Consider the following 27,532-nt stretch of genomic DNA (forward strand, 5'->3'; position numbering starts at 1 on the left):
TGTTTACAAGTTATATGCTCTTATCACCAACTTGCATAATAATTTGGCTCATTCATTTCTGCAGATTCTGCATTTATTTAAAAATACAGCCAACATAATTTGAAAAGCATCATTTTAACCACACAGTTGAAGAAATATATTCACTATCTGACTTCTTGACAAATTTGAAAACGACTGTTCACATAGTTTTTAACATTCACAAAAATACTCGCGTGCCTAATAATTGTGCACGCTGTGTATTGTTAAAAAATAATAATAAATGAGTTCTTTGTTTGGGTTTTTCTGGAAGTTGTTTTTCTTTCTTGTCATTTAATCACATTATTACACTCCAGTGTTTTTCTTCAAAATGTCCTGCGCGTGAAAAACACATATTCCAACACACATGTAAAATTGAATCCCACTGACTCACCGGAGAGGACCAACATCATCCACTCCAACTGTGCGTAAAGCCCTCGTGCGCAAAAGGACCTCTGTGGTGCAATGAAGCATCAATAGAGAAGACTGCTTTCTGCTCACAACCAACTTCTAAAATATTACAGCAGCAGCAGCAGCGAGCTGTGCAGCACCTGCACACACATATTCAGTGTTATCTTTAACATTACGCACGGTTTGCGTCGATGGAGCTCGTTAAACTTGTTCTAGTGATTGCGCTGCTTCTGACGAACGTGTCCTGTCAAGACAAGGATGTCAGGAACTGGAAAGAAGGATTCGAGGAGGTAAGACCCTGAGCTTAGAGAAAATGTTTGGAATTTACCTTAAATATGGACTTATGGGTTCACAGAGACAAAATGATTCAGTCAATTATTTTTGTTTTGGCTTTTGGGATTTCTAGTAAATGTTTCATGATGAAATTGCAGCTGGAAATTAAGTACAGAAAGACAGAAATATATAATTACTCTCCATGTTTTGGGTTCATTCAAGGACAAATGGTCAAACTCTGGAGGAATTCAAGATCTCTTAGGAAGAATGACCAGAAAACTGGGACCTCGCCAACATCTTGGACTAATGGGGAAGAAAGAATTTGGTAGGGGACTTTTTAACTCAATTTATCATATACCTTATTTATGTTTCAGACAGCATTACTCACTTCTGATTTTATTTCTTACTTCCAACAGCAAAAACACAGACAGCACGTAAAAGTAAGAATATATTTTGCTAAATATTTTGCTTGCTTTCAGCATCATATCTCAGAAATAGTAATAGTTTTTTTTATAAATTCAACCTGTTTTCATTCCCAGGGCATAAATTTCAGACTTTTGTGGGTCTGATGGGTAAAAGAGGATATGAGGATGAAGGTATGACACTTCCAGAGTGATGTGATGTAAGCTGGAGAGTGATTCCCTTGAGAATCTGCTTGGTGACAGATGGTTTCATCCCTGCAGGAGCCTTTTAAACTGCATACAAGACTGAAGATCATCATGTTTTGTTTTTTTACTTTGCTTCATTGAGAACATTGACAACACAATACATTTAATATATTTGGATTATGAGTGTTGCCATTGCTTTATGAGGAAACAGCACCATCTAGTGTTTGATTTGTGTTGGTGGTGACAACTAGAGTTTGTGTATTATTCATATGCTGTAAAAAAAAAAATAAGTGTCATGTTGTAAAAAGGTTCACACATTTTCATAATAAACCCTCTCACTCCTCGGTATCATCACAGGTTTATTAAGTGACTTTGTACAATACAAATGAAAAATAAAATTAAAAATACAGAGATGGAGTACATAGCCAAGCAAATTGCGGTGTTGACTCTTCATTTCCCACTGATCCGTGTCCGCAGAGTGATTGAAACATTTTTGTTTTGTGTTTTTTTTTTTAAGAATTCAGGGTCACTGTTGGATGTGATCGCTGCTCTCAAGTCTCTGAGGAGTTTCTAAACATACAAAAGAAGTTATTACTGTAGCTGGCTCGGTATATAGAAAAATAAACTAAAGTGAAATATAACACTTATGACGTTATAAATGGTGGTCCGAGGCTAGTGGAGAAAAAGCTAAACACAGAGGAGAAAAGAAAGCGTAATATTTCAAAAACAAAAAAGAAGCCGTTTTTTTTGTAAGTCTAGAAAAAGGCCCAAGGTGCATTTTTATTGTTTTTCTTGAGTTCAGGTTTTTCTGTTGACACAGTTTCATTTTTAGACTGTCGCACTCGTAGAAAGAAGGATATTAAAGGTTTACCAGATACACTCAAAACAAAACAAAAAGGATTAGTTAATGCCTTGTCCTCGTACTTTAATACACGACAGAAGAGCAGGTATAAGTTCATTTACTGTTACTTTCATATTTCCTGTAAACAAATACAATTCACCAAAACTTGATTGTACAACAGTCACACGTGATTCATGGGTTAATCTTTTTTTCTGCAGTTCTCTCCTTAAAACTGTACACAGTCATTTCAAAGCAACCTTGGGATGAAAAGAAGAGAGCAGCAAATAGGGGCGGGGGGACAGTATATCAGTTATAATAACAACAATAATAATAATAATAACATCAATAATAATTAAAATAATAATTAAAATAATAATGAGGGTTTGGCCTTTCTAAAACGGGGGTTTTGTATTTCTGTCGGCACATTTAACACATTCTTTCATGGTAATGAGTCCCGAGGCAGCGAGGAGGCTCTGTGGTGGCAGTTCTGATGGGGAGTACAATGTTGACTCCCCTCCACCTCCTCACATGCCTGCTCCACGCTCCCTCTGGTGGTGGGAAGCAGGAGTGCAGCTGTGCTGGCAGACAGAGCAGGGTGGAGAGGAGGAGAGGAGGAGAGGGGGGTGGGTACGGGGAGGAGAAGGGGAGAAGAAGGGGGAGTAGGAGGAGGTGGGTGATGTCAGTGCCACACACTGGCGTCCTGACCGGCAACGTTGGCAAACAGAAAAAACTCGAGTTGGGGTGGTCCTGACGACTGTTCCTTAAAAGATCTTGCCTTTCTTTTTGTTTTTCTCCAGAGTCCTGCAGAAGAGAGAGAGACAATTTAATCATCAGAATAAAAAAAAGTTTCAGCTCTTACTTTTTTTAATCTGTTGTATGGACACCCAAATCAGACATGCATCAAATCCTTTTTATTTTCTGTGTTCCTGTGATAGAGATTTTATTTTATTTTAAAAAGGACCACACATATTAATTAACACTTCTATAAATATGTCAGAATTAGCCAAAAGTCTAGTTTACATCTGTAGCCCCTTGCCAGATGTTAAAAAGGCTTTCTAAAAAGATCAAGATTAAACAAAAAAATTTAATGAAATGCAAATAAGAGGGGAGAGACTAAAATAGAGAATAGAAGAAAATAAAAAATATATATATGTAGTTTCTTTGTTGTTTTCTCAAAATCTAGACTTCTTTTTCTGATATTTTGGGAAAACAACTCATTATTTATCAAATTTTTGCAAGATAAAGAAGCTTATTTTCTTGCAATCAAAGGATAATTTTCTGGTGATCCAGAAAACAAAACTATAGACTGATCACTGTGAAAGGCCGGACCATGACATGCCACGCTTCCACTTCTTACACTAATACCAACAAAAGTAAGCTAAGACTATTTCTCTGTTTGTTTTCTGCTTTTAAAACTCTGGGGATACAAGGAAAGATCATGTGACGTCATGGTGGTGAACTCAATATCATGGATGGCATCTTCAGATAACAGTTTAAGTCGAGATCTTGAGAAAGCAGATGAAGCTAACTCGTCATGGGAAAAAAAGAGCAAATATTAAGTAAGGATGCATGTCCACTTTTGGTTTCTGTAGTATTAGTAGAAAATGCACACAGAGCTTTGCATGTCTGATGGATATGAGATCATGAAAGATCTTACAGAGTATGTAGTGATTTATTTTGTATGCTTGTATAAACCTTTATCACAAACTAACACAATGTGTACATAGAAACCATTATTGCCTGTTTTGATTTTCCTTGTGTTTTGGCCGGGTGACCAAATGTTAATTCTTTTAAAAAGGGAGGTTTGAGTTGCACTGATTGCACTGTGTGGGCTAAGTTGGAAGAAAAGTGTGAGGTGCCTCCTCTCTCTTTCATTCCACTTTGATTGATGCATATTTAATCGCATGTATTTAAGGGAGCAGAAAACTCTGAAACCAGACTGTTGTTAAATCAAAAATCTTAGCAGCTGGTGGTTAGATGTAACAACATCTACTTTACTTCACTTTAATGACCACTTGACCAGAGTCATTGGTACAGGATGGAGAAAAAACTGTGATAAATGAGGGGCTGAATGCACTTCTATTTGACAGGACTTCAGTTTCACTTTTTGGACACTTTCCCTCCTGAGTTTGAAAAGGTTACAGCTGTTATCAGTTCATTTGTGATCAAGTTTGAGAAAATCTAAAAAATCTGAAGCAGTGTCACATGGTCATGAAGTGGAGCCAATCCATTACTGTCCCTCACAGACCCTCCACTGAAACTAAAGCTGTGTGTGAATCCCACAGTGCTGGACTTTGTGCATCATACAGGAGCTTGTGAATGTGCAGGGAGTGTAAAAAGACATCTGAACCGTGAAGTGTGTGACTCTGACAGCGAGTGTTGGTTGTACCTGGAGGCCTCCATTTTCTGCTGCTCCAGGCGCTGCTGGGCCTCCCAGTTTGCTCTCTCGTCCTCAAACACACGTCTCTTCTCCTCCAGCTCCTTGTGCTGAGCCTCCAGGTTCTTCTTCATCTGCTCGTGACGTCGCTGAAGCTACAGAGACGCATAGACGGACAGAGGATGATGTTGGTTAATTGGATCTAAAATCATGTGATCATACAGTATGAAACCACTTCTTCGGTCACACTGAATGCTGATACATGGAAGATAGCTACAGGTTTTGTATCAGAAAATGACTTCATACTCTTTTACTTTGCAGTATCAGCTTCCACAATGCAAACAAACAAACTGAGTTATCAGTGCATCTATAGTTGGCCTCAAAATCATCAACATGACTCTACTTCTGCACACTCTGCATGTAGCACTGGTGCAGGAGGAACCTCTCATATCAAGAGCAGAAGTTGAGGCTGGTTTCCAAAGTTTAGGTTTCAGGCAGCCCATTAAAGACACATTTAAATAAGACATGTTGCAGAACATATTAACAACGTGTCTATTCAAACTTCTTAGCTTTTGTGTTTTTCTGAAATGAACAAGCTTTGGTAAGAATCCTGAGTGCAATCAGACACATGGAAACTATTCTAACAATAGATATTGTCACATTCAGGCATAATTAGCCATAAATAAACCATGTTACACAAATGTGAGCTGCCTTCTTCTCAATAACACATTTTAGAAACAAGTAAATAAAGCTTTTAAATAATTCAACAACACGTCCTCCTGCAGCTTCAAACCACTGAAACACATCAACACAAGAGGAAGGAGGGATACCAGACCGAGACGAGTGAAATCTCTTATATTTAGAGCTGGCTCAGGCTTGGACCAGCTCTTAGTTGTGCTGCTATAGGTTTAGACTGCCAAGAACTGACACACTGGGATCCTATCTAACCCGTCTCCCCACCACCATCACTTACTTTAACTCTTCCTGTCCAATTAAAGTTACTAACCATAGACCTTTCTGGAGTCCCTGAGCTCCCTTGTCTCGTAGGTTCCTCTGGATCTCTGCTATAGACGCCAGCTGCTAAAACTACTACTATCCGTCTCGCCATTATCATCACCCTCTATCCCTCTCTCCAACTCGGCCTCAGCAGATGTGTGTCTAACATGAGTCTGGTCCTGCTGGAGGTTTCTGCCTGTTAAAGGAAGTTTGTCCTTGCCACTGTAACTTGCTAAATGCTGCAAAGTGCTCTGCTCATGGTGGATTAAGATGAGATCAGACACCCTCTCTACTTCTAAGAGTAGGCTTCAAACTTTCCCTTTTGATAAAGCTTATAGTTAGAGCTGGATCAGGCTTGGACCAGGTCTTAGTTATGCTGCTATTGGCTTAGACTGACACACTGGGATCCTATCTCACCCCCAACACCCTCATCACTCACTTTAACTCTGCCTGTCCCATTAAAGTTACTAACCATAGACCTTTCTGGAGTCCCAGAGCTCCCTTGTCTCGTAGGTCCCGTCTGTAAGATGGAACTGGATCTTATCCTGTCTTGATGTTGGGTCTTTGTTAATAATAGAACATAGAGTACGGTCTAGACCTACACTGTTTGGAAACAGTCTTGAGATATCATTTTTTGTGATTTGGCGCTGTATCAATAAAGATTGATTGATTGATCCCATGAACCGTAACATGTGCAAAACCTGGTCTCTGGGTTTTTCTGTGTGTGTGTGTGTGTGTTTGTTTACCTCTGCTTCAGAGTCTTTAAGCTTCTGCACTTTTTCCTTGACTTTCATCTCGAACACTTGCTCCATCTCGACCTCCATCTTCTTCATTTTAGTCACATGCTCTCGCCTCTCCTCCTCCATCTGGGCCAGAGGACTCCTGCATGGGGAGAACGTGAGTGTGCACACACACACACAAGAAAACACACACAGAGTTATACCAGCACTACAGGCAGCATGATCGGTAAACTGAAACACTCTGAAGCATAACGTTAACACTTATTGGAGGTGTCAAAATAAGATAACTTTATTTGTTGTCTTTAACAAACTCAACTCTTGGACTGAATATGTGCTAAAAACAGAAATCTTATTTGAGCATTTCTTCTCTTTTTGCAGAAGTTTGCATGCAGATAAAAAGAAGAGAAGAGAGCGATAGAGAGAGGACAGCAGGAAGAGCTTAGTTTAGGTTTTAACAGCTGACAGTAAAATATCTGTCGTCTTCTTACCAAGAGCTGACAGAAAGACAACAAATCTACCTTTTCAATTCATTACATACAAAAAAGTAGCATCATAACAACATTAGTCCTCATTCCCAGAGGAGACAACATGTTGGGGTTCAGGAAGGAAAACTGAACAAGAGGTAGAATGTCAGGAAAGATGGGACCCCACAAGGCTGTGACGGGAACAGGAAACCACTCATGAGACATCACTGCGAGCAAGAAGTGCAAAGAGCCTGTGAGCAGCAGCTGTTAGTGCAGGTGGTGGGTTAAATGTTAGTGCGGCTCACAGGGGTGTTCTGTTGCAAAGAGACTCCTGACATGAGATATTTGGAGAGGTAAGATATAAAAAGTCTGACCTACACTTATTTCATTTAAATAGGATTTTACACATTTGGCACAAAGTACATTTTCTAGGTTTTTGGGTGTTTTTAAAAGTAAATTTAAGACTTACTTTTAAATCTAGCTTTTAATTTGGAGTAATTTATTTTTAGCCTTGGAGTGCATTCTTATTATAATCATTGCTTTAACATTTATTTATCTTTTTTAATTATTTATCTATTTATTTCTTGTATTCATCTGTTTTTTAACTCTACCTTACTTTTAACTTTTATTTCTACTCTTATTTATTTTATTAATTTACAGTATTGATTTCATTTTTTTATGTGTATTTTTTTATTTATTTATTTTTTAAGTTATATTTTTGGGGCTTTTTTGCCTGTATTTGATAGGACAGCTCAAGAGAGACAGGAAATGTGGGCCGTAGCTATAGCCTCAGTATGTGGGGCGATTAGACCACTAGGACACCTGCGCCCTGCTTTTATTTTATTTTGAAGTATTTTATTTATAATCATGCCTTTTTTTCCTGTCTCTCTTAAAAACAAAGCAGACTCTCTGGACGCAGAAACAGATTTTGGTATCTGACGTGTTCTTGTTTGCATCTGAAGTAAGAGAAGCATCGACTAGATTTCACGCCACATGGGCCCCACGCAGGACAAGAAGCAAAGAGGCCGGATGTAATACTCCAAAATGCAACCTAAGAATACGCTGGCTGTCCTCTTAAGATCATTTAGCATGAATTGGGATCTTATCACTTCCTTTAACTCTCCCTGTCCCATTAAAGTTACTAACCATAGACCTTTCTGGAGTCCCTGAGCTCCCTTGTCTCGTAGCTTCCTCTGGATCTCTGCTGTCGATAGCCCTGCTGCTATGGACGTCTCATCACTATCATCTCTCTCTCTCTCTCCATCTCCTCTATCCCTCTCTCCAACTCGATCTCAGCAGATGTGTGTCTAACATGAGTCTGGTCCTGCTGGAGGTTTCTGCCTGTTAAAGGAAGTTTGTCCTTGCCACTGTAACTTGCTAAATACTGCAAAGTGCTCTGCTCATGGTGGATTAAGATGAGATCAGACTGAGTCGTGTTTGTAAGATGGGACTGGATCTTATCCTGTCTTGAAGTTGGGTCTTTGTTAATAATAGAACATAGAGTACGGTCTAGCATGAATTAATGCTTATGAATAGATACTAACACTCTGCTTTTTGATGTCATTTCCTGACACACATTTGATTCTCACTTCTTCAGTGGCTAGTTGGACTGTAAATGGTGACAACAGTGTATAAGGGCCGGTATCACTAATCTCTAACACCACGAAAGGTCTCCTAGAGGCTGAATGTCGTCATCACATGATCGCAAATGTATTCTGAGATTTTGACACTACCATGTTAGGATCATTTGACTCCTCAGAGCAGATGCACGTTTGGGTTGTAAAGACATAAATAGATTATGTGTTTGTTGTGCATTTGTCTATGATTCCTAACCGCTCCATACACCTCATATTCAGGTCTCGTTCATTACTCCAAGCAGCAGCAGCAGCAGCAGGTGGGACCAGCGATGAATGCAGAATTGTTAAGTGTTGGTTTTAGAAAAAAAAAAAATAGGCCATCACATTCATAACTGACAGGCTGTATTCATAAATGTGTTAATTCACAGCTTCCCCTGCTGTTCCTGGAAAAATCTGCTGACAGAGGGAGGTTGGTCGGGGGTTGGAGGGAGGAGGAAGGGAGGGAGGGAGGTAGGGAGGGAGGGGAGGGCGCCTAAGTAAACACCAGAAAGGAAATCACCCGAATGCAGCCAACGGGAGAGAAAAAAGGAAGAGGAATAAAAAAATCAAACACAAGGGTCTCATAAAATAAGAAAAATATGCTCACTTACATTCCTTCAACTGTGTCAAGTCTAAAAAATAAAAGACACATACAACCAATCGCACACACAGAGACACACACACACAGACACACACACAGCATGCAATAATGAGCTCATGCACTAAAATGAAATTCTCGACGTCTTCTGTGATTCAAATGAAAACAAAGCTTACAGGAACAACACCGGCTGTCTCTGGAGATGAGAGTTGATCAATGTGTGTTAGCAGCATCATCAGCAGTGTGAGGCTGCTGGTGCTAAGATTTGTAGCTGTGTGAGTTAGCCATTAGCTGTTTGCCTGTGTCCACATGAATGAGGAAGCAGCGTGGTGCTCTGAATGAGAATCAGTGGCATGATTTTATGCAAAGTAGTTACGGTGAGAGAACACCACGAAAGCAAAATCACTGAGGGTTTGTTGAACATCAAAAACAGAGAATGATTGGACAGAGAATGAAACGCCACAACTTGGATTCTTACAGCTTCCTGGAACCTTAATGAACAAAACATGAAGATAAATCAGACAGTAAGAGATCCTAAACCAGTTGATCCCTGATGAGTGTCTTCTATAGAGGTAGATGTGACAGCAGCTGTGTAATCTGCATGTTTCTGGATGAGAGTTTCAGCAGGAGAAACCAGATTCAGAGTCATTTTAAGCATCATAAATAGAAACACACACACTCCCATCTCCTGACTGTTCAAGTATAATGGAAAAACAAATCAGGGCAACACGACCCAGGACTCATTATATCAAATATTTTTAGTAATTCCCTGCAGTGTATCAAACTGACTCCTCAGGACACACTGAATTAAATAGATGTGATCTCAGATTAAGCAATTTAGAAAACACAGAGTTCATTCAAGTCTCTCTGCTGCCTTTGATTATTATTAGTAACATGATGGGCTTCGTAGCGTACAATACCGACATTATTTGGCTAATTAAATGCAGAACTTTCCATTTAAGATGCTGAAATTCAAACAGATATCACTCTGTGTGAAATGTAATGCTATTATTTGGAGATTCTTTTAGACAAATAAACTGGAAACGGTGTAAAGACAAAATAAGTCTAACTGAAAACTTCTATCTTATATTTAAAGAGTTATTCTGTGTTCATTCCAACTTATTTGCAAATGTTGAGGGAACTTCTAAATAATATTTTTGAATCAGCAAATAAAAAAATCTGCAGATATCCTGTTAGAGACATTAACCCCATTCGATAGATACAGTTGTGCTCATAAGTTTACATACTCTGGCAGAATGTATGATTTCTTGGGTAGTTTCTGTTGTCTTTATGATATAAAAAGAGTAAACACAGTTGTTTGATAAAAATTTTGCTTCACCAAACCACTAACCATGAGTGAAAAAATAGTTTTTCTCTTATCCTTCATATTCTCTGAAAAATGCCCCCAAAAAAATCACAAACTCTGCCAGGGTATGTAAACTTATGAGCACAACTGTACATCTGTAAAATGCAGTTAAATCACAGCCCACAGAACTCTATGCAACATCTGCATAAATCAAAATATCCCCCATGTTACTATAACCTCAATACTATGACATATATATATCTTATTTTATTCCTTTGTGACAGGGCCACATGATAAGAGGTGTTAAACCGAACACAAAAAATTGGGCAGACATGTCAGACACAGTAAAAAAAGGAAAACTATGTGAATGACGTGTATTTAATGCCAGATGTGTTGTATTTCCACTGTCTATGAGAGGTATCAGCTGAGGGGGCATTTAAAATCGTTATGTTTGTCACCTGTATTAGTATAATATATTGTGAAATTAGACAAGGTTACTTAAGGAGGATGTGAGGTCCAGGAAGAGGAGGAAAGGGAGGAGCGCCGCGAAAAAGAGAAAAGTTTGTAGCGCCAGAGCTGACTGCAGCTACTGCTTTTTACGCAGATGTTTTAAGGTGGAAAAGAGTTGGTAGGATAGTTTCCAGGAAGACCCTGAAAGAGACTGCTGTGGATTAAGCGGACCTTTTCCTCTTGTTTCCCTCGCGGAGACATCAGGCTCCCCGGCTCGTCTATCAATGTGGATATTGGACGGGAATATTGCGCCGGCAGCGGGTGAGATCGAACTGTTTTTTCTTTTGTACTGGTATACCAGGGGGGGAATCGATGGTTTTTCTTTTGGATGGCTTCTTGTTTTTTGTTGGATTAACTTCTGGGTCACGGAGGACGGCCGCATCGGTGGACCGGAACGCACGAACGAATTTGAAAAGACTGAAAAAGACTCAAAAGAGTGGAATTTTGTTTTGTTGAATGCAGATTTCGTTTGAGAATAATTTTATGTTTATTTAGGATCCATAAACGGTCCAGTTTAAAACTTGATGTGGTCATTAATGATTTTTTTCCTTAGCGTGTAACTTCTACGAGATCAAAAGTCTTGTCAATTGTTACACCTTCTCCTATTAACATTTGACTTTCTTACGTACTGTTTATAAGAGCTCTGCAATGACTGAATTTTCCTCCCTGGGATAAATAAAGTATCTCTGATTCTTTGATTCTCATATCTGAATCCAGCAGCCGTCCTTGTCTACACAGTTTATGGTTTACATTATTAAGAAGTGAACGCATCCTGCCCGCCTCCACTCCAGCTGCTGTCTCTTGAGCTCTGTCTGTTACTTACTTTGTGGACAGTTGACCTTTAGCCCTGTTGTTGTCTACGCCGTTGTAGGTGACAGCAGCCAGCTTCCTGCTGCGGTAGTTTTCGTAGTGGACATTGTTTGTCACGTCTTTCAGGTCCTGCATGTGAGTTCTGCAGACAAAGAAGCAAAGACCTTTCAAATTAACTCTGATTCATATTTCTAGAACAGTGAATGAAGTGATCAATAAGTGATATTCTTTTGACACTTTGTACACAGAAGACTTCATATCATGCAGGAAACCTGTTTTAACGTCATCAGGGTGTGTTTATAAGCTGCCTGATGCAAGTGTGATCAAATAAAGGTGTCTTCTCCTTTCTTATCTTCCTTACCTGATGAGCATATCCCTGAGGATGGTGAAGTCGCAGTGGTCACTGTTTTCCACTAGAAAGGGAAAAACAAAGTCAAGTCAGTCATAAGAGAGATAAATATATCACCTTAATCATAACGATGCCAGGAAACACGGGAACATGAGTAATGTTTGCTTCCTCTTTTCATGATGTCATGTGATTACGCCTATAAGTGATGAATTACTGAACATCCTTGTTTTACCTCTGAATGTTGATTCATTTTAAACTCTGTTTTCTAAGTTCCTTTTAGTTCTCTGGAAACATCTCCTTCTTCTTTTTCTTAACCTAAGTTTCAGAGTTTCAGCTGAACTGACCCAAGCTCACATTCTCACCTTCTGCAACCCCCCAGGGGTATTGTCTCCCTCTGACCCTCTTGCTGTTCACCTCGATGATGGTGTTGCTTCCTACTACAGCCAGCGGCAACTTGTCCTTGGGAGAAGAATTTGAAATATTAATGGAAGAGTTTGAGTCGTGGTTGAGTTAAAATAAATATATTCATGTATTAAAAAAACATCAGGGGACATAAAGTACCTTTATCTTCTTCACCAGCCTGTTCTCTTCCTCATCATCCGTCTCTGGGAACTCGTAGATCTTTATTTTGTGCTCTTGGATTTCACGCATGATCTAGATGAAAAAGTGAAAACTAATTTAGTAACTTCAAGACAGAGCTGATTAGAAAGTGGTTAAAACAGTCAAGTTGATTTATAAAGCACATTTGAAAACACAGCAGAAGCTGACCAAAGTGCTGTACAATACATTAAAAAAAAACTACACAATGTGAGACCAAACAAAACAATGATTAAAAAATATTTAAAAAGATGCAAGATGAGTATTAAATTTGGTCCGGTAACATTTATTTTTAATATGATTTCATCTCATTTTTATATTTTTGATGGATTTTTTAGGACACTTCACAGATCAGTGCCAAAGTTAACAGTTAGCCATGCTTCTCCAAACAGAAAAGGTTCCCGATGCACATTTTGATGACTACAGTAAAACAAACACGGTGCACTTCTGCAGTAGTTTGCAGCTGTGGAAACATCTGACCTGTTTTTTGAACTGTTGGCATTCCTCAGGGGTGAGGGTATCTGCTTTGGCGATCAGCGGGATGACATTGACTTTCTCGTGCAACCGTTTCATGAACTCGATGTCCAAGGGCTTCAGCCTGCACGGAGACAAAGACACAGATTTACACACCATTCAACTGCAAACTGCAAACTGTGTCAAATCATTCCAAGTTGCTCTGTACCTTTGAGTTATACACTTATCTTACCTTGCTGCTTTTTAAAGTAATAAAGCTGGGGGTGAGTTTATCATTGAGGGAGTTCAGTGGGTATTTCATGGCTGACTCATTTTGTGACTAACATTTCCCCTGTTAGCTTCATCAAGTCATAGATAAGAAGAGCAAAACTGAATATAAAAAAGTATCTGTGCCTGATGTTTGTTATGTCTCAGAAGACGACCTTGTAGCCATGAGAAAGCACTGCTTTTAAATAATTATCATGTGGAGTCAGAGAATAAAGGAGTTAAGGCTGAGCACTCACTCTGTATCTGGTTGTAAATCACAGTCTAATCTTTCTTTGACTCTTTTAAGACAAAGTGGAAAATGTCCCTCTCAGTAAAGATCAGGCCTGCAGCAGGAAGGATCTTGTGCTGGTTTATTGAGAGTATTGAGAGTGGGATGCTTCTTTGTCACGTCGCCAACAGCCACGCAGGTCAGTTTCCAGCTCGGTGCTTCACTGACACGCTGAAGAAAAACCCTGAATTCAACAGCTGACGAGGCAACTGTTGTAATCTGCCTCTACTGTCTCTTCATACGATTCAAATTCTGCTTCAGACTTCAATAAGAAAGAAATGAAACTGCTTTGATGACTTGTATAATATAACACATTTAAATTCTCTGGTAAACCAAATCAACAAAAACCTTCTACCTCTGATATTTCAGACCATATGTAAATACTAAAAACTATGTTAAAATATTAAAACTCAACTTCGATCCATTTTTCAAGTATGTTCAATTACATTTTTTAACACGTTTTCACACTGGGTTTTAAAGGGGGCTGGTTTAACCTAGATATTTATAAAGGTAATAAACATCCAACCAATCAGTTCAGCTCCATCTGACACCCGGAGCCGAGCTCCTCTGCGTGCACATACTACACTTCAGCCTCCACAACTCCAGGTGTCCCATGATCCTGATGCCCCGGAGACTACAGAGTGATAAAACTAATAAATGATAGAAGTCCTGATTCTGAAGTGTTTTGTGACTCAGCTCTCAGAGACCATTTCAAATGAATCATTTTCAGATTCTGGAGTTTTGATGTCTTTAGATTCAGAGTCAGACGGCTCAAACATGCAGGCTGTGAACTCTCTCTTGACCTGTCAATCAAAGAGTTAGGCCACGCCCACACGGTCCTGAGAGATGCTCTGAACTGTAACATAAGCTGTTTTTGGAACAGTTTTTTCATAGTTATGGATGTTTATTTTCACTCAGATTTTTGTTGAAGCTTGATTACACATTACATTTTGATATTCTATATGAATTTTAAATATTCCATTTATGGTTTTAGAGGCTTTAAAGGAAACTGATCCATGCAGCAGTCCATATAAGTTGACAAACACACAGATGATCAAATATAAGTGTCTAATATCAATAATTCATAGCTATCTATTTTCTATCTGACTCAACAGATGGCTCTACAGTATGCAGAAGTTACAGTAGAAGCACTTCTTAAGGTCACGACTTTGCTCTGCTGTAATCCTTCACGACCGGACCACAACAATGTGCTGCTGACAGGCTTCAATTCAGAAAACCCCCAAAACAGCAGCTTCAGTGATTTAGCGCCCGACAAGTGAAGCGAGGTTCGCCCCCGTCCCCGGTGCGGCCTTTTCACAGAGAGGAAAACAAAATATTTTCAAATGTCTCAACACTTGATTACTATTTTCAACGAGACAGACGACGAGGTTTGGCTATGACTATCGCCGCTGCTCTGAGGGAGAGAGGGGGATGACTGTCCTACAGCAGCGGAATGCATTTAGCTTCCTCTTTATATCTTTGATGCAATGAAGTCAAACTTTTGACCTCCTCACATGGTCATCCTTGCAACAACTGAACTCCAGATTTGATATAGTTCAACTTAATTAGACATCAGTGAATGTTTGTGCACCAGGGGTTCGATTTAAATGACTCAGCTAGGCTCAAAAGGTTATTGATTTGCAGGTTTTGGAAAATGTGGATCCACCCGGGTCCTTAATAGAACTTGTTTCGATCCTCATCCACTCATAGCTAAGTCCAGGCCACATTAAAAGATTCAACGATGTTTGTTGTGCGTGATCTTTTCCTCGACTAGTCAGCGACCTCAAAACTTCAAGACAAACCAGCCACCAGAGTTCAGCCGGGAGCTCAATGTCCAGATTGTGTCTCCGTGTTGGAGGTCATTGTGCTTGTGTGTGAGAGCACTCAGCAGCTGTTATGAGGGGATGCTCTGTCTATGTGTGTGTGTCTGCATGAGAACATACGCTGCTCATCCTCAAGGCTGAAGTACAGCTTGTGTGGTACAGAGGACAGGCTTGTACAAACACAATGTCTCACAGAGAGGACAGACGGACGGACGGATCGAGGAAGAGGACGACGGAGGACAGAGGCTTCTTCATTGTTTACAGTCGGTCACGGTCGACAGCTTTAAGGGCATGTGAGCACACGGATAACAATTACATCAACACAGATTGAGTGGCTGCACACAGCTCACACAAACACACTCTCCTGTCCTGCAGTGACGAACAGCCCGAGCTCCTTTCGTCTTTGTTTTCACACTAAGATCCTCCATTAAGGCCAAGCTGTCACATTAGCATACTGTAAACCCTTACATGCATATTAATGAGATTCTAAGCAAATCACAGATTTTTTTTTTCAGGGCAGGAAGTAACCTCTGAAGTTTCTCACTTTTTCTACACCCACACGGTCGACTGTTGGAGCTGTGCGTCAAAAGACACATGCCTTAATTCAAAAAGCACCTCTGAGCTGTACAAAAAGATCTGCAGGCTTCTGAATCACAAGCTTTAAAATTAAAATTCCCCCCAGCCACGTCTTTATGATGAATCTGGCGATCTGTATCGACAGCTGGGCGCTCTGCCAGCGTCCTCGACTATCACCCTCCATTTTTTCCCCTCCTGCATGCTTCAAGTTTTTTAACCCCTATTTTTTGAGACAAGCTGACTCAGTCTCACAAGATGGTTTAAAGCAAACAGCCTAGGGGAGCAGTTCTGGAGACAGAGGAAGACAAGACAAATATATTTACTGCACACACTCAGGAGCTGCTGAGCGTGACCTTAGCTTCAGGCTGTCGGCCAGAGATCCGCTTCAGAAGGGAAGAGAGGAGTTCTTGCTGAAAATGCTGGAGGAAGAAAAGTTTGATTGGCTGTCTTTCTCTGGATTTTGAAGGCTGTCGTGTGATATTGGGTTTCTAGAGATTGATGTCTTCACTGATGTTAGAGACTAAAAAAATCCACTGATTACTAACATGGCTGCTGATTTCATACACTGTTGAGCAGTGGAATGAGGAAATTTGGGTTTCAATGTCTTGTCCAAGGACACTTCAGCATGTGACTGCAGGAGCTGGGATTGAACCGCCAACCTTCCAATTAATAGACGACGGACTCTACCCACTGAGCCACAGCTGCCCGGAAAATATGCACTGACTGTTCATTGTTACCACTCTGAAGAAGTCAAGGGGTAAAGACATAACAAGATAAAACTGATAACCTCTGCAGTCTATGTGACGCTGTCGGCCTGATAGTCTCACAGCCAAACTAAATTTCGTTGTGCATCTACTAGTGTTGTAGTCAATACCACATCAACCGAAACCAAGACATGTCCGAGACCAGAGTGCACAGAGACCAAGACAAGACCAAGACATTTAGGGGTCGAGACCGAGTCAAGACCAAGACCAAGACCAAGGCAGGGTGAGACCAAGACAAGTTTGCTTCACAATAGAATTGAAAGTAACAAACAAGGTTTGGTTTTGTCTTTGTTGCCTTTCTTTTGACGCCTTGAGTTTTGTCATCGTTACTTTAACTTTTAATTTAGATTAGAGGTAAAACTGTTGTTCTGCTGCCTGTGATCTCAGGAGAGGTAGGAGGTGTAGCTGTGCGGGATTCTTTTGTCAAGCCTTTCTTTTCTTATCAGTTGTGTGCATTTTCTATTTTCTTTAGTTAACATTAGTAGTGTTTTTATCTGTTTGGTTATAGGTTTTAACTGTGGTAATCCTGCAGCAGGTATAGCTGTGCCCTTCTCTCAGTGTGCCTCCAGAGTTTGTTATTGATTATCTATTTATTGACTAATGAAATGCCTTAGCAGACATTTCTGGTCACGGGCATACACAGTCTCTCCTCCTGTCGTCTGTCTCCATTCATTAAAGCTTGAGTGCAGGGGGCGTCACTCAACGTAGCACTGCGAAAGTCATGATCGTAACAGGTGGGGAAAAAAATGAACTGAATTGAGGGGGGGGGGGGGTTTAATCACAGTAATGACAGGGACACAGAGTGCATCAGTGGTGGTCTCGACTGGTCTTGATATAAAATACAGAGTTCGTCCAGTCCGAAACCGAGACAAGACCGAGTAAAAATGCTTTTGAGACGAGACAGAACCCCTAAATAAGTGGTCTCGAGACCGAGACAACACTAGCACCTACATTAAAAATAGAGTACACCTTGTTTCCCACACATAGACGAGCTGCTCAAGTATATTTGCTGATTACTATCTTTAAATTCTTCCTTTATATCTGTGTAATCAGCGATCAATAAACCAGACGATCTCTTGTCACTCTCTGCTCCTCACATCTGATAACCTGCAGAAACTCAAACACGCTCTGCTGCAGGTGATCAGAGAGAGAGAGGTCCTTCAGTACATCCCTTGTGTTAAAAATGAACTCTCTCATTCTGCTGTTTTACAAGTTATGTGCAGCTGTTTGCTGCTGATGTCATTTTGCACCATCTTTGTTTTGATCAACTAAACGTTACCTCATTAACGAGTTCTGACCACACACATTTCCTCTGAGGATTCATGAGAATATTTCGGACCACTATCAGCTCAGCTCTGATGCTCGGATACATACAGACAGTACTGGGAGTTCCCCAGACACTGATATGTATGTGATAACCTCAAATGGGTCTCAACCCTTGGCCTAACAATACACTGGGTCCATATCAACATATTTTTAAGGTTATATTTCTGGGACTTTTGGCCTTTATTAGATGGGACAGCTGAAGAGAGACAGGAAACGTGGAGAGTAGAGAGCGGGGGAAGACATGTAGGAAATGGTCGCAGCCAGGAGTCGAACCAACAACCTCTGCCACAAGGACTATAGCCTTTGTATATGGGGCGCTTAGACCGCTAGGCCAGCCAGCGCCACTCTACTTTGTTGAAGAAGATAAATTCTATTCAAGACTTTACTTCAGACCTGCTTCTCTGACCTCTAATTCCCCTCCATCCCCTTATTTTAAATTCCTTCCTATCATTGTTCCCCCTCGTCTCATCTCCAGCCCTCTCATTAGTTTTTTCGCTGCGTACAGGGAAGCAACAATTCAAGAGTTTCTTTCTCATTAGATCAGCTCATATTAGTGTCAGGGGGGCTCTGAATCAAAGCGACTTACCCGTGTCCCGAGGGAGCGATGAAGTACAGGCAGCAGTGGATCCGGCTGTCAGGCATCTGTCGTCTGTTCACCCGGGACTCTGAGTTCAGGTAGTCTTCGAATTTGCTGTCTATGTGGTCGATGATTGGCTGCCAGCTGTGGAGTGAAACCGAAGACTTTTATTAAGAAACATATCTCCAGACGTGGAAACTAAACTAGGAAAGGGAAGGAGAAGTTTAGATTGAGATCCTTACCAGTTACTGTTGTCGACAGCATCTCCGAACCCCGGGGTGTCAACTATCGTGAGCAGCAGCTGGACGCCTCCTTCCTTTACTAAAACTTTGGACTGCTCAACCTGACACAAGACAAGAGAACGAATGTTTACTTCTACAAACTCTGACTTTGAAACAAAACCTTTCAAGTAACAAGAAAACTAAATATGCAAGGAGAGGTTTGAAATCATGATAGCTGTAGAATGATAGCGTCTCTGGTCATATATTTCACAATGAAAATACTTAAAGCTAGCAGCATGTAGCAACACGTCGACCCACACTGTGCTATTAGCTAGCTATGCTGGGAAACCAGAGAAGCATCTGGAGATAGCAATGCTGTCAGTCAGGAGCCAGACAGATAAAGTGCAGCACTTCAGGCACTTCAATTTTGGAGCAGCGTTGTGTAATTGGGGGGAGATGGCATTTATGACTGCAGCTGACACTCTGACTTGTTTAAACCAAACAGAGAAAATAAGGTTACGCTGAGTCAAGTGTCAACCTCTTTTTTAGAGTTTGACAGAACTTGTCAAGTCACCTCTAAAAAAATGCAGTTTTAATTTGAAAAGTTAGAGAATAAAACTGCATTTTTCAGAGACGTTCTCTGACTTGTGATATTTGATTCATGTTTGTCAATGTACAACCAAATGAGTAGGTAATGCTTTCTAATCAGTGTACATGATGTATGAAGATGAACACTCTTTTTAAATAAAGAGATGTTCTTTTATATTTAGGATGAGTTTGGTCATGACTAAATTTCAAGTCTAAAGAGATCAAATCAAAATATGTTTACTATGTGACAATGTTTAAAACAGACTGTTGAAAACCATCAAACTATGTAATCATGTTATTCTGCTCTTAATGTCTTGTTTACAGTCTAGTACTTTGGAGTTCCTTTATTTATTTCTTATTTTTTAAATGTATTATTATTATTTATATATTTTTTATTTTTTATTTATTTCTTATTTTATATATTTATTTTTATTTTTCTCTGAAGCACTTTGAAACTTTGTTTGGAAAAGTGCTATAGAAACAAAGATTATTATTATAATCAAAGGAAAAAGTTGACAAAAATTTTATAATTTTCATTTATTTATGTTTTATTTTTTATATATATATATATATATATATATATATATATATATATATATATATATATATATATATATTTCTGTGTTTATTTTTCTGTTTTTCTGTGAAGCACTTTGAAACTTTGTTTAGAAAAGTGCTATAGAAAGAAAGATTATTATCAAAAGAAAAAGTTGACAACTATATATATTTTTTATTTTTATTTGTTTTTTTGTGTCTTTCTGTGAAGCACTTTGCAACTTTTTTTAGAAAAGTTTTATAGAAACAAAGATTATTATTATTATTATTATCATCAAAGGAAAAAGTTGACAGGAAAAGAAAAGAAAATGTAAAATCAATGTTTGATAGTAAAGAGAAAAGAACAGAAACTCAGGCTGAATGGAAAATGCTGCGGTCTACTCTGTAAATCACCAGCTTTAACTTGATGCCTGTTTTTGGTCTATCTGCCGTTTTAACTGTAATCTGGAAAGTAAAGAAGTTTGTCTTTATGAGATTCAGCCTGAAGGCATTAAGGGCCGTTAATCTCTGTGGGAACAAAACTGCAGAGAAAACAAATAATGGAAAACAAAGAATAAATGAAGTTTGAATTTATGCAATCAGGGCAGATGTGTTTAGAGACGCTGCACACGCAGCTCTGTGGGTTTGTGGTCACATTATCGAACAAAACCTCAAAGTGATGATTTGGAGAGCTGCCACAGCTGCTGCTGGTTCACAGAGTTTTAAAAGCCAAAGTGCAACCCCATTCTTCAACTGTGATATTTGGTCAGCTTAGTGCAGAAAAAAAAAGGGCCTGTGGCAGTTTCACCTCTATATCTGGTCTTTGGATCAGTGCATGCTAACACTGCAGGTTTATACCACTGTGTGCAACACCTCAGCTCAAAGACATCATTCTCCAGAACGTACCTGCACAGTCTTTTTGATTCGATGTGAGGGTCCAGGATACTCTGTCGAATACAGGTCTGTCAGGAACAGAGAGTTGATCAACGTAGATTTGCCCAGACCTGACTCACCTGGAAAACAGAGGAAGAAGACAACAGTGAGATAGTCATGTTGGTTATAACGTTCCTAAAGTGTAAAATGTACATCACAGGAACCTGGGGCTCTGTGTTTCATCTACATGAAGGTCAATGTTGACATCTTAAAGACAGTCAAAGGGCAGCTCTCTCTCCAAGGATGACACTGACATTTGCCCAACACATTAATCCATTTGGTTGAACAGTTGAAAGGCTAAGGAAACAACACACACAATGCCCCTTGTTATGTGCAGCTGACTGGCTGTGTGGACCGGGAGGCTTCTCAAGCTCGGTCGGCCATTGTGCGCCCGGTTTCCAAGCTCCCGATGAAAAGAATCATTAGTGGAAATGACCACTGACACTGCCCGGCTTGGCTGCTGGCCACCGGTCAATATTTAACAAGCCAACATTTACACTGGAGCTCCAGACTGAGAGTACAATTAGGAGCTCGGAGCTTGTATTGTGACTTCTGTTTGCTGTACAGTTTATGCGTGGGGTGTCACTCTTGGTATGTGCTTGATAATTTCATCGCAGTATGAAGTGACAACAGAGCTACGAAATAGGCAGCTCTGCAATGTGTGAAATGAACAGGTTGTTGGGTCATGTGTGTCACGAGGCATGGGCAGAGCAGACGTGCCAGTCACTGCTGGCGATACCAGACCCATCCCTTTCTCTCTCTCTCTCTTTCCCTTCCTCTATCTTTCATCCTCCTTTCCTATTTTCACAGCACACTGATGACGCACTGCGTTTCGCGGCAGGGACATGTGGGCTCGCAGCTCGTCGGAGCCAAGAAAAGCTGAATATTGTGTGTGATGATACCACAAAAACAATGGCAGGCATTTAACTACCGCCGAGCCCAGAGGACCCCCTGTGCCGTCCTTAGTGTTGGATGCAATGCCACTTGTATCTCCTTTAATTATTCTCCAAATGCAGGTTTTTGTCGCAAACACATTGAAACACTTGCAGGCCTCAGAGGACCACTCGTTTAACAGCCAGCTGGACTAACAAAGGACACTGCAAAAAACAGGAACAAACTAGCAAACTACTTTATCATGAAGTTGATCTAATGTTAGAACCTTACAGCAGCAGAAAGGCTGCAACAACCGTCATCAGAAGTATATGTTTTCTCAACTAAAGGCCTTTACTCTCCACAACTTAAAGAGTTTCAGTTCACGGGCATGAATATGTTCGCCGCTGGAGCATTCTCACACTTCTGTTTACAACTCAAACCTGTTAAAGCATCATCAAAATAATCGTTGATTACACGCTGCAGCTCTGCACGGCAATAAAAAGGCTGCTCCATAACAGAAACGTATCAGCAGCACAGCGAGCGAGAGGCCTGTAAAAATGAAGTGTAGAGAGCACGACGGGATACGGGCTATTCTTAGAGGCATGCTGGGTAAAAAACTCTGCTGGTCCCACCACAGGAAATGGTTTTGACCTGAGGACTTTCTCCCTCCAAACAGGGACAGATCAGCCGAGGAGGATGTTGGCCTGGTGTCAAACACCACGTCCAGGCATTTTAAAAGAATGTCTGCATTTTTTTGGATTCGCTGAGAGCAGCTTTTTAAAATCCTTCTCAAGTGGTTCTGTTCTGGGGGGGACAGTTTGAAGAATCTGACGTGAGATTAATTAAGAGGACAGTAATGCAACAGTCTGATCTTCCTGGTCTCAGTGATTCACAAAGCTGGGGCTGTGTCTCTTTTTGGCTTCACACACAATCTACCTCTTGCTTTCAAAGACAAACCACAGTGGCAGACTTTAAAAACGCCAAACCGCAATAAACACAAGGAAATGATTCATAAAAAACGAGCGCAGAGCTGCGTGTGTCCTCACCAACGACCATCAGGGTGAACTCGAAGCCCCTCTTCACCGACTTCCTGTACACTTGGTTGGGGAGGCTTGCAAAGCCGACATATCCTTCCAGATTTTTTTGCTGCTGTAAGAGAGAAATAAAAATACACACACATCAAAAAAGCATGAAGAAATATTATCTTGAACACATTCCCTGGCTGCAGAGCTTGAAAGAAAGTTGAACTGTTCCCACACGTCCACTTCTCTAACCGACTGAGGCCTTATCTTTTCATAAAATGCTTCCTTTCCTCAACAGTTCGAAACATTTACATGCAGAGTCTACAAGAAATATTAACTTTGAGCAGAGTAATCACATTCCAGGTGCAACCATTGGATCAAAGTGGAAAAAATGAGATGAGTAGAGCACCATCAGGGCAGTCCTAAAAGCTAATACCAGGTCTGTGCTCAATATTATGTGAGGATCAACTTTTGCAAAGGCAAACTAGGTCTGCTAAAGTGTCATATAGATTGTGATTGCTGGCATTTGCAGCTATGCAAACTACATTGTTTTGGTATGTCCGTAAAGTCCATTTAAAACAACATTACAATCTGTTTCCTTATTTTCTTTCATAGACAAGATTATATCTTTTTCTTCATTCAAGTAATCTCTGAGCATGTGGATGGTTTCTATACTTACAGCTGTTTTGTGTACATCAACACAGTGTGGTCCCAAAGTGCAGGAGCGAGCCAGCATTTCCGGGGTCAGCAAGAAAAGAGAGAGAGAGAGAGTGAGAGAGAGCACAAAAACAAAAAAAAGCAACAGGGAATCAATCTCAGGCCATCTGACAAACAACCCATTCTGTCTCCAGAATCAGTTCCCAAAGCTGAGAGGCCTGGGGGCAAAATGATTCACGATCTGGGCTACGATAACAGCTCAGACAGTTGGCCTGTGTGGTACATATTCCACTCCACTTGCTCCTTTAATGTCAGTAGCACCATAAAGCAGAAGCCCAGCTCAGTCTCTCTCTGCTGCAGCTTTTTTTCTTTCCGCCTGTGGCAAGGAGAACATTTTCTGGCACTTTACGCCGGAGCATCTCCTGCCTACAAACAACAGCCCACATGTCTCCGGTGTGACTTAATGTGCTGATTTGCCTACAGGATGTGGAGTCTAATCTGCTGCAGTTTGTGAATCTTTGCATGATGGGTTTTAAAAGGTACACAAATTAGCAATAATCTTTAAATCTAAAAAACAGAGAACAAATGTGTTATATGTCGATTTGAATGACAGCTTTCTGTTTCCTGTAAGACAATGTCTGACAAATCTGCTGAAGGAAGAGGCAGCACATTCAGGACGTAGCTTTATTTTCCTGGTTCTGATGAGTTGAAAAGTCTCTTCTGGACAGATTAAAGGTTGATGTCAAGTTTAAGGTAAACAGCAGGTTTTATATTCACACTTAAGAGTCCATGTTTTGACTTTCTACTAAGATCACCGGCCTCAGACTCCTCAGACCCGGGAGGTACTAGATCCACTGTAATCCAGATTAAATGGTAGCCTAGTAACCTCCTTATAATTTACCGTGGGACATCTGACTTGTTTGTCTCTGGCTACCTAACCTGGAAGCCCCAGCCATGGCAATCTAATCAAATTATTGGCTTCCAGTATCTTTTAGAATATATTCTTAGATTATTGTATTGGTTTTTAAATCTCTTAATGGTTTTGGCCCTTCTTATTTATCAGATTGGCTTTTATCATATGAGCCAGTGAGAGCTCTCAGGTCTTCAGGTAATGGACTTTTAATGGTACCAAAAGTAAGAAGAAAGACTCACGGTGAGGCAGCTTTTTATCATCATGACCCACATCTGTGGAACACCCTACCTGAAGATCTGAGGGCTGCACAGAGCATCAACATATTTAAAAGCAAACTCAAGACCGACCTTTTTAGTCTTGCTTTTTATTTATTTATTTATTTGTTACCTAGTTCAAATTTTAATCACTTTTATTCTACTTTATGTACTTATTTATTTTAAGTATAGCATCTTATTTTCTTGTAATGGTTTAATATTTTAGTGTTTTATCATCTTAGAAATGTATTTTATTTTGGTGATTTTAATTTCCTGTGTTGAGTTTTAACATCTTATGTTTCCTCCAGTGTTTCCTCATTAAGATATCATGAGAGCGTTTCCTCAGTTTAATCAGAAACTTCTTTTTTCTTTTTCTTTTTGTATTTTTTTTTATTACTGTTGTTGCATATATTGTGTTCTTAGGATTGTGGGGTGGGTTTGGGGTCAGGGCTGGGATCTTTTTCTTAATTTATTCTATCTTACATGTACAGCACTTTGTGTTACAATGTCATTGTATGAAAAGCTCTTTATTATGGTGGCCCTGAAGGACAAAACAAATATACAAAAGATGAAACGCTTTTACAAAGTTGGGAGACAATTTTACTAACGACGGAACACTATTACCGTTAAGTCTGACTCCTTTTAGCCTGACTCCTTTTAGCATGACTCCGTTTAGTCTGACTCTGTTTAGCCTGACTCCTTTTAGCCTGACTCTCTTTAGCCTGACTCTCTTTAGCCTGACTCTCTTTAGCCTGACTCTCTTTAACCTGACTCCTTTTAGCCTGACTCTCTTTAACCTGACTCCATTTAGTCTGACTCCTTTTAGCCTGACTCTCTTTAGCCTGACTCTCTTTAGCCTGACTCTCTTTAACCTGACTCCTTTTAGCCTGACTCCTTTTAGCCTGACTCCTTTTAGCCTGACTCCGTTTAGCCTGACTCTCTTTAGCCTGACTCTCTTTAACCTGACTCCTTTTAGCCTGACTTCTTTTAGCCTGACTCCTTTTAGCCTGACTCCATTTAGTCTGACTCCGTTTAGCCTGACTCCTTTTAGCCTGACTCTGTTTAGTCTGACTCCGTTTAGTCTGACTCCGTTTAGTCTGACTCTGTTTAGCCTGACTCTCTTTAACCTGACTCCGTTTAGCCTGACTCCGTTTAGCCTGACTCCGTTCAGCCTGAGACTATGTGGTCTGAGGCAGTTTCATATGAATTCTGACACATGATGAAGGCTTTTGTGGAGATATGATGAAGCTTTTTCTGAGACATGATGCTTTTACATCTGAGGTCTGATACCTCTCTCTGAGACCTGAGGATGTCCTAATAAGTAAACCATGTCCATCTCTGTAAGGTTTCTCTCCATCAAAACAAACTAAATGACTCCTCACTCCATCACTTCTGGATCACTTCCAATATTTGGTACATTCCCTTTCCATAAAAATGAAATGTTTATTTGTTTCAGAAATGGTAAAAGTGTTCCATCGTTTGTAAAATTGTCTCCAACTTTGTAAAAGAGTTTCTTCTTTTGTAAATTTGTTTTCTTAAATGTAAATTTGTTTTGGCCTTGGAAATAGCGTTTTGCTGATGTCCTTTTGTTTTATATGTAAAACAAAATGTAAATTTATCTCCAACTTTGTTAAAGTGTTTCATCTTTTGTGAGTTTGTTTAGTCCTTCAGGGCTACCGTACTTTATAAATCAAATCTGACTGATTGATTATTGATCACGCACGGATGCAGCCCCCCATCTCTGAGGCACACAAAGGACAGAAAGTGGTCCATGTTTGGAGCAGCATTCAGACCAGGTTTTCATGAACACATGCAATGCAAGCATCAGTGACTTCACCCTGCACAGTGTGAGACAGTAGCATCAGGGGTTAGACTACTAAATACAAAACCCAAATGCAAATAACATTACACGCTGTTTGCCTCTCTGATCAAAGTAGACACAGCTTCAAAGTGAGCGTTTAATCCAGCGTTAGAGACTAATGAAGCTAGTCAGTCAAACTGCTTATAACGCGGTTTAATACATTAGTTTATAACACAAACTGGGAGGTTTATACAGAAATACTTTGCAGGCAGGAAATGACTCTCCTGTTAGGCTATGCAGCCAAAGCTAACAACCAGCTAGCTAGCAGCCCATCCAACTGGAGGCGGACTGGGCGTTGGTTGCTCAGACAACTGCAGAAGCTAAATCTCCTACTCTTCAAATAACGAACCCGACCCGGTTTTAATCCTCACAGTTCATGTTTACAGCCCCGCTCTCGGAGTAAGTCGTGACAGACACACAGCAGCAGTCTCACCCATAACGTTGACGCTCCCTGCCGCCTCACAAACCGATCATTCACGAGCAGACATTCCCCTTCTCACTACTTAAGCTCGAGCTGCGCACAATGAGGCGCGTACCGCCGTCACTGCTCAACGGCTCTACGCTCACAGACTGACGTAAATCCTACGTGAATCAAAGAGGGAGGAACGCTCCGGTCTCGCGATAACTTGTGAATCTTTTCAGAGTAGAGGTGTTCTCGCGAGATGTGGTCATACAGTGTTTCTGACCTGGACAGTTTTCTATTTCAAGAGACTAATACTCTCAAAAAAAACCCCCAAATAACTTACTTTATGAAAACATGATAAAGTTTTCAGACACATTTAAAGACAAAAAGATAAATTTTAGTTTGAAAAATAAATTTCTTCAACTTGCAATGCATTAAAATTAAAGTATGCTACTAAACAAATGTAGAAAAATGCTTCAAAATCTTTGCCGGAAAACTCTGTACCTTTATGGGTAATCACAATCTAGTCTAACCCCTTGTTCAAGTAATTATATCATAACATGTGAATATAATATTATACATTTTTAACTATAATTCTATTATAATATACAAAAGATACGTTTTGTATTTTTGAGAACTGCTGCTGACATAATTTCAACAAATAAATCCTGATAAATCTCCCTTTTC

The 27,532-nt window shown here is 40.1% G+C and overlaps 2 protein-coding genes across 4 annotated transcripts; one reads left to right on the forward strand and one right to left on the reverse strand.

Annotated features, from left to right (window-relative positions):
• Nucleotides 1–414: 414 nt before the first annotated feature.
• On the forward strand, nt 415–1,741 carry LOC117822585 (protachykinin). 2 transcript variants are annotated; one of them, XM_034697402.1, is made up of 5 exons: nt 415–716; nt 922–1,024; nt 1,116–1,139; nt 1,239–1,295; nt 1,383–1,741. In XM_034697402.1, the coding sequence occupies exons 1-5, from the start codon at nt 618–620 to the stop codon at nt 1,391–1,393; spliced, it is 294 nt and encodes a 97-aa protein (XP_034553293.1). In that variant the 5' UTR covers nt 415–617; the 3' UTR covers nt 1,394–1,741. The 2 variants fall into 2 exon arrangements, with proteins under 2 accessions (XP_034553293.1, XP_034553292.1); XM_034697401.1 differs by having other exon boundaries at nt 1,239–1,741.
• Nucleotides 1,649–27,009, reverse strand: sept7b (septin 7b). Of its 2 annotated transcripts, XM_034697400.1 has the most exons (15): nt 26,876–27,009; nt 26,523–26,524; nt 22,782–22,884; nt 20,836–20,942; nt 18,829–18,929; nt 18,596–18,730; nt 12,992–13,109; nt 12,476–12,568; nt 12,277–12,373; nt 11,927–11,978; nt 11,579–11,707; nt 8,953–8,973; nt 6,268–6,403; nt 4,538–4,680; nt 1,649–2,949 (listed from the first exon to the last, which is right to left on the reverse strand). In XM_034697400.1, exons 1-15 carry the CDS (start codon nt 26,877–26,879, stop codon nt 2,910–2,912), a joined length of 1,281 nt encoding a protein of 426 aa, XP_034553291.1. In that variant the 5' UTR covers nt 26,880–27,009; the 3' UTR covers nt 1,649–2,909. The 2 variants fall into 2 exon arrangements, with proteins under 2 accessions (XP_034553291.1, XP_034553290.1); XM_034697399.1 differs by lacking the exons at nt 26,523–26,524; nt 26,876–27,009 and adding an exon at nt 23,437–23,497.
• Nucleotides 27,010–27,532: the final 523 nt, after the last annotated feature.

The sequence above is a fragment of the Notolabrus celidotus genome, chromosome 12, assembly GCF_009762535.1.
Source record: "Notolabrus celidotus isolate fNotCel1 chromosome 12, fNotCel1.pri, whole genome shotgun sequence".
Lineage (NCBI taxonomy): Eukaryota > Metazoa > Chordata > Actinopteri > Labriformes > Labridae > Notolabrus > Notolabrus celidotus.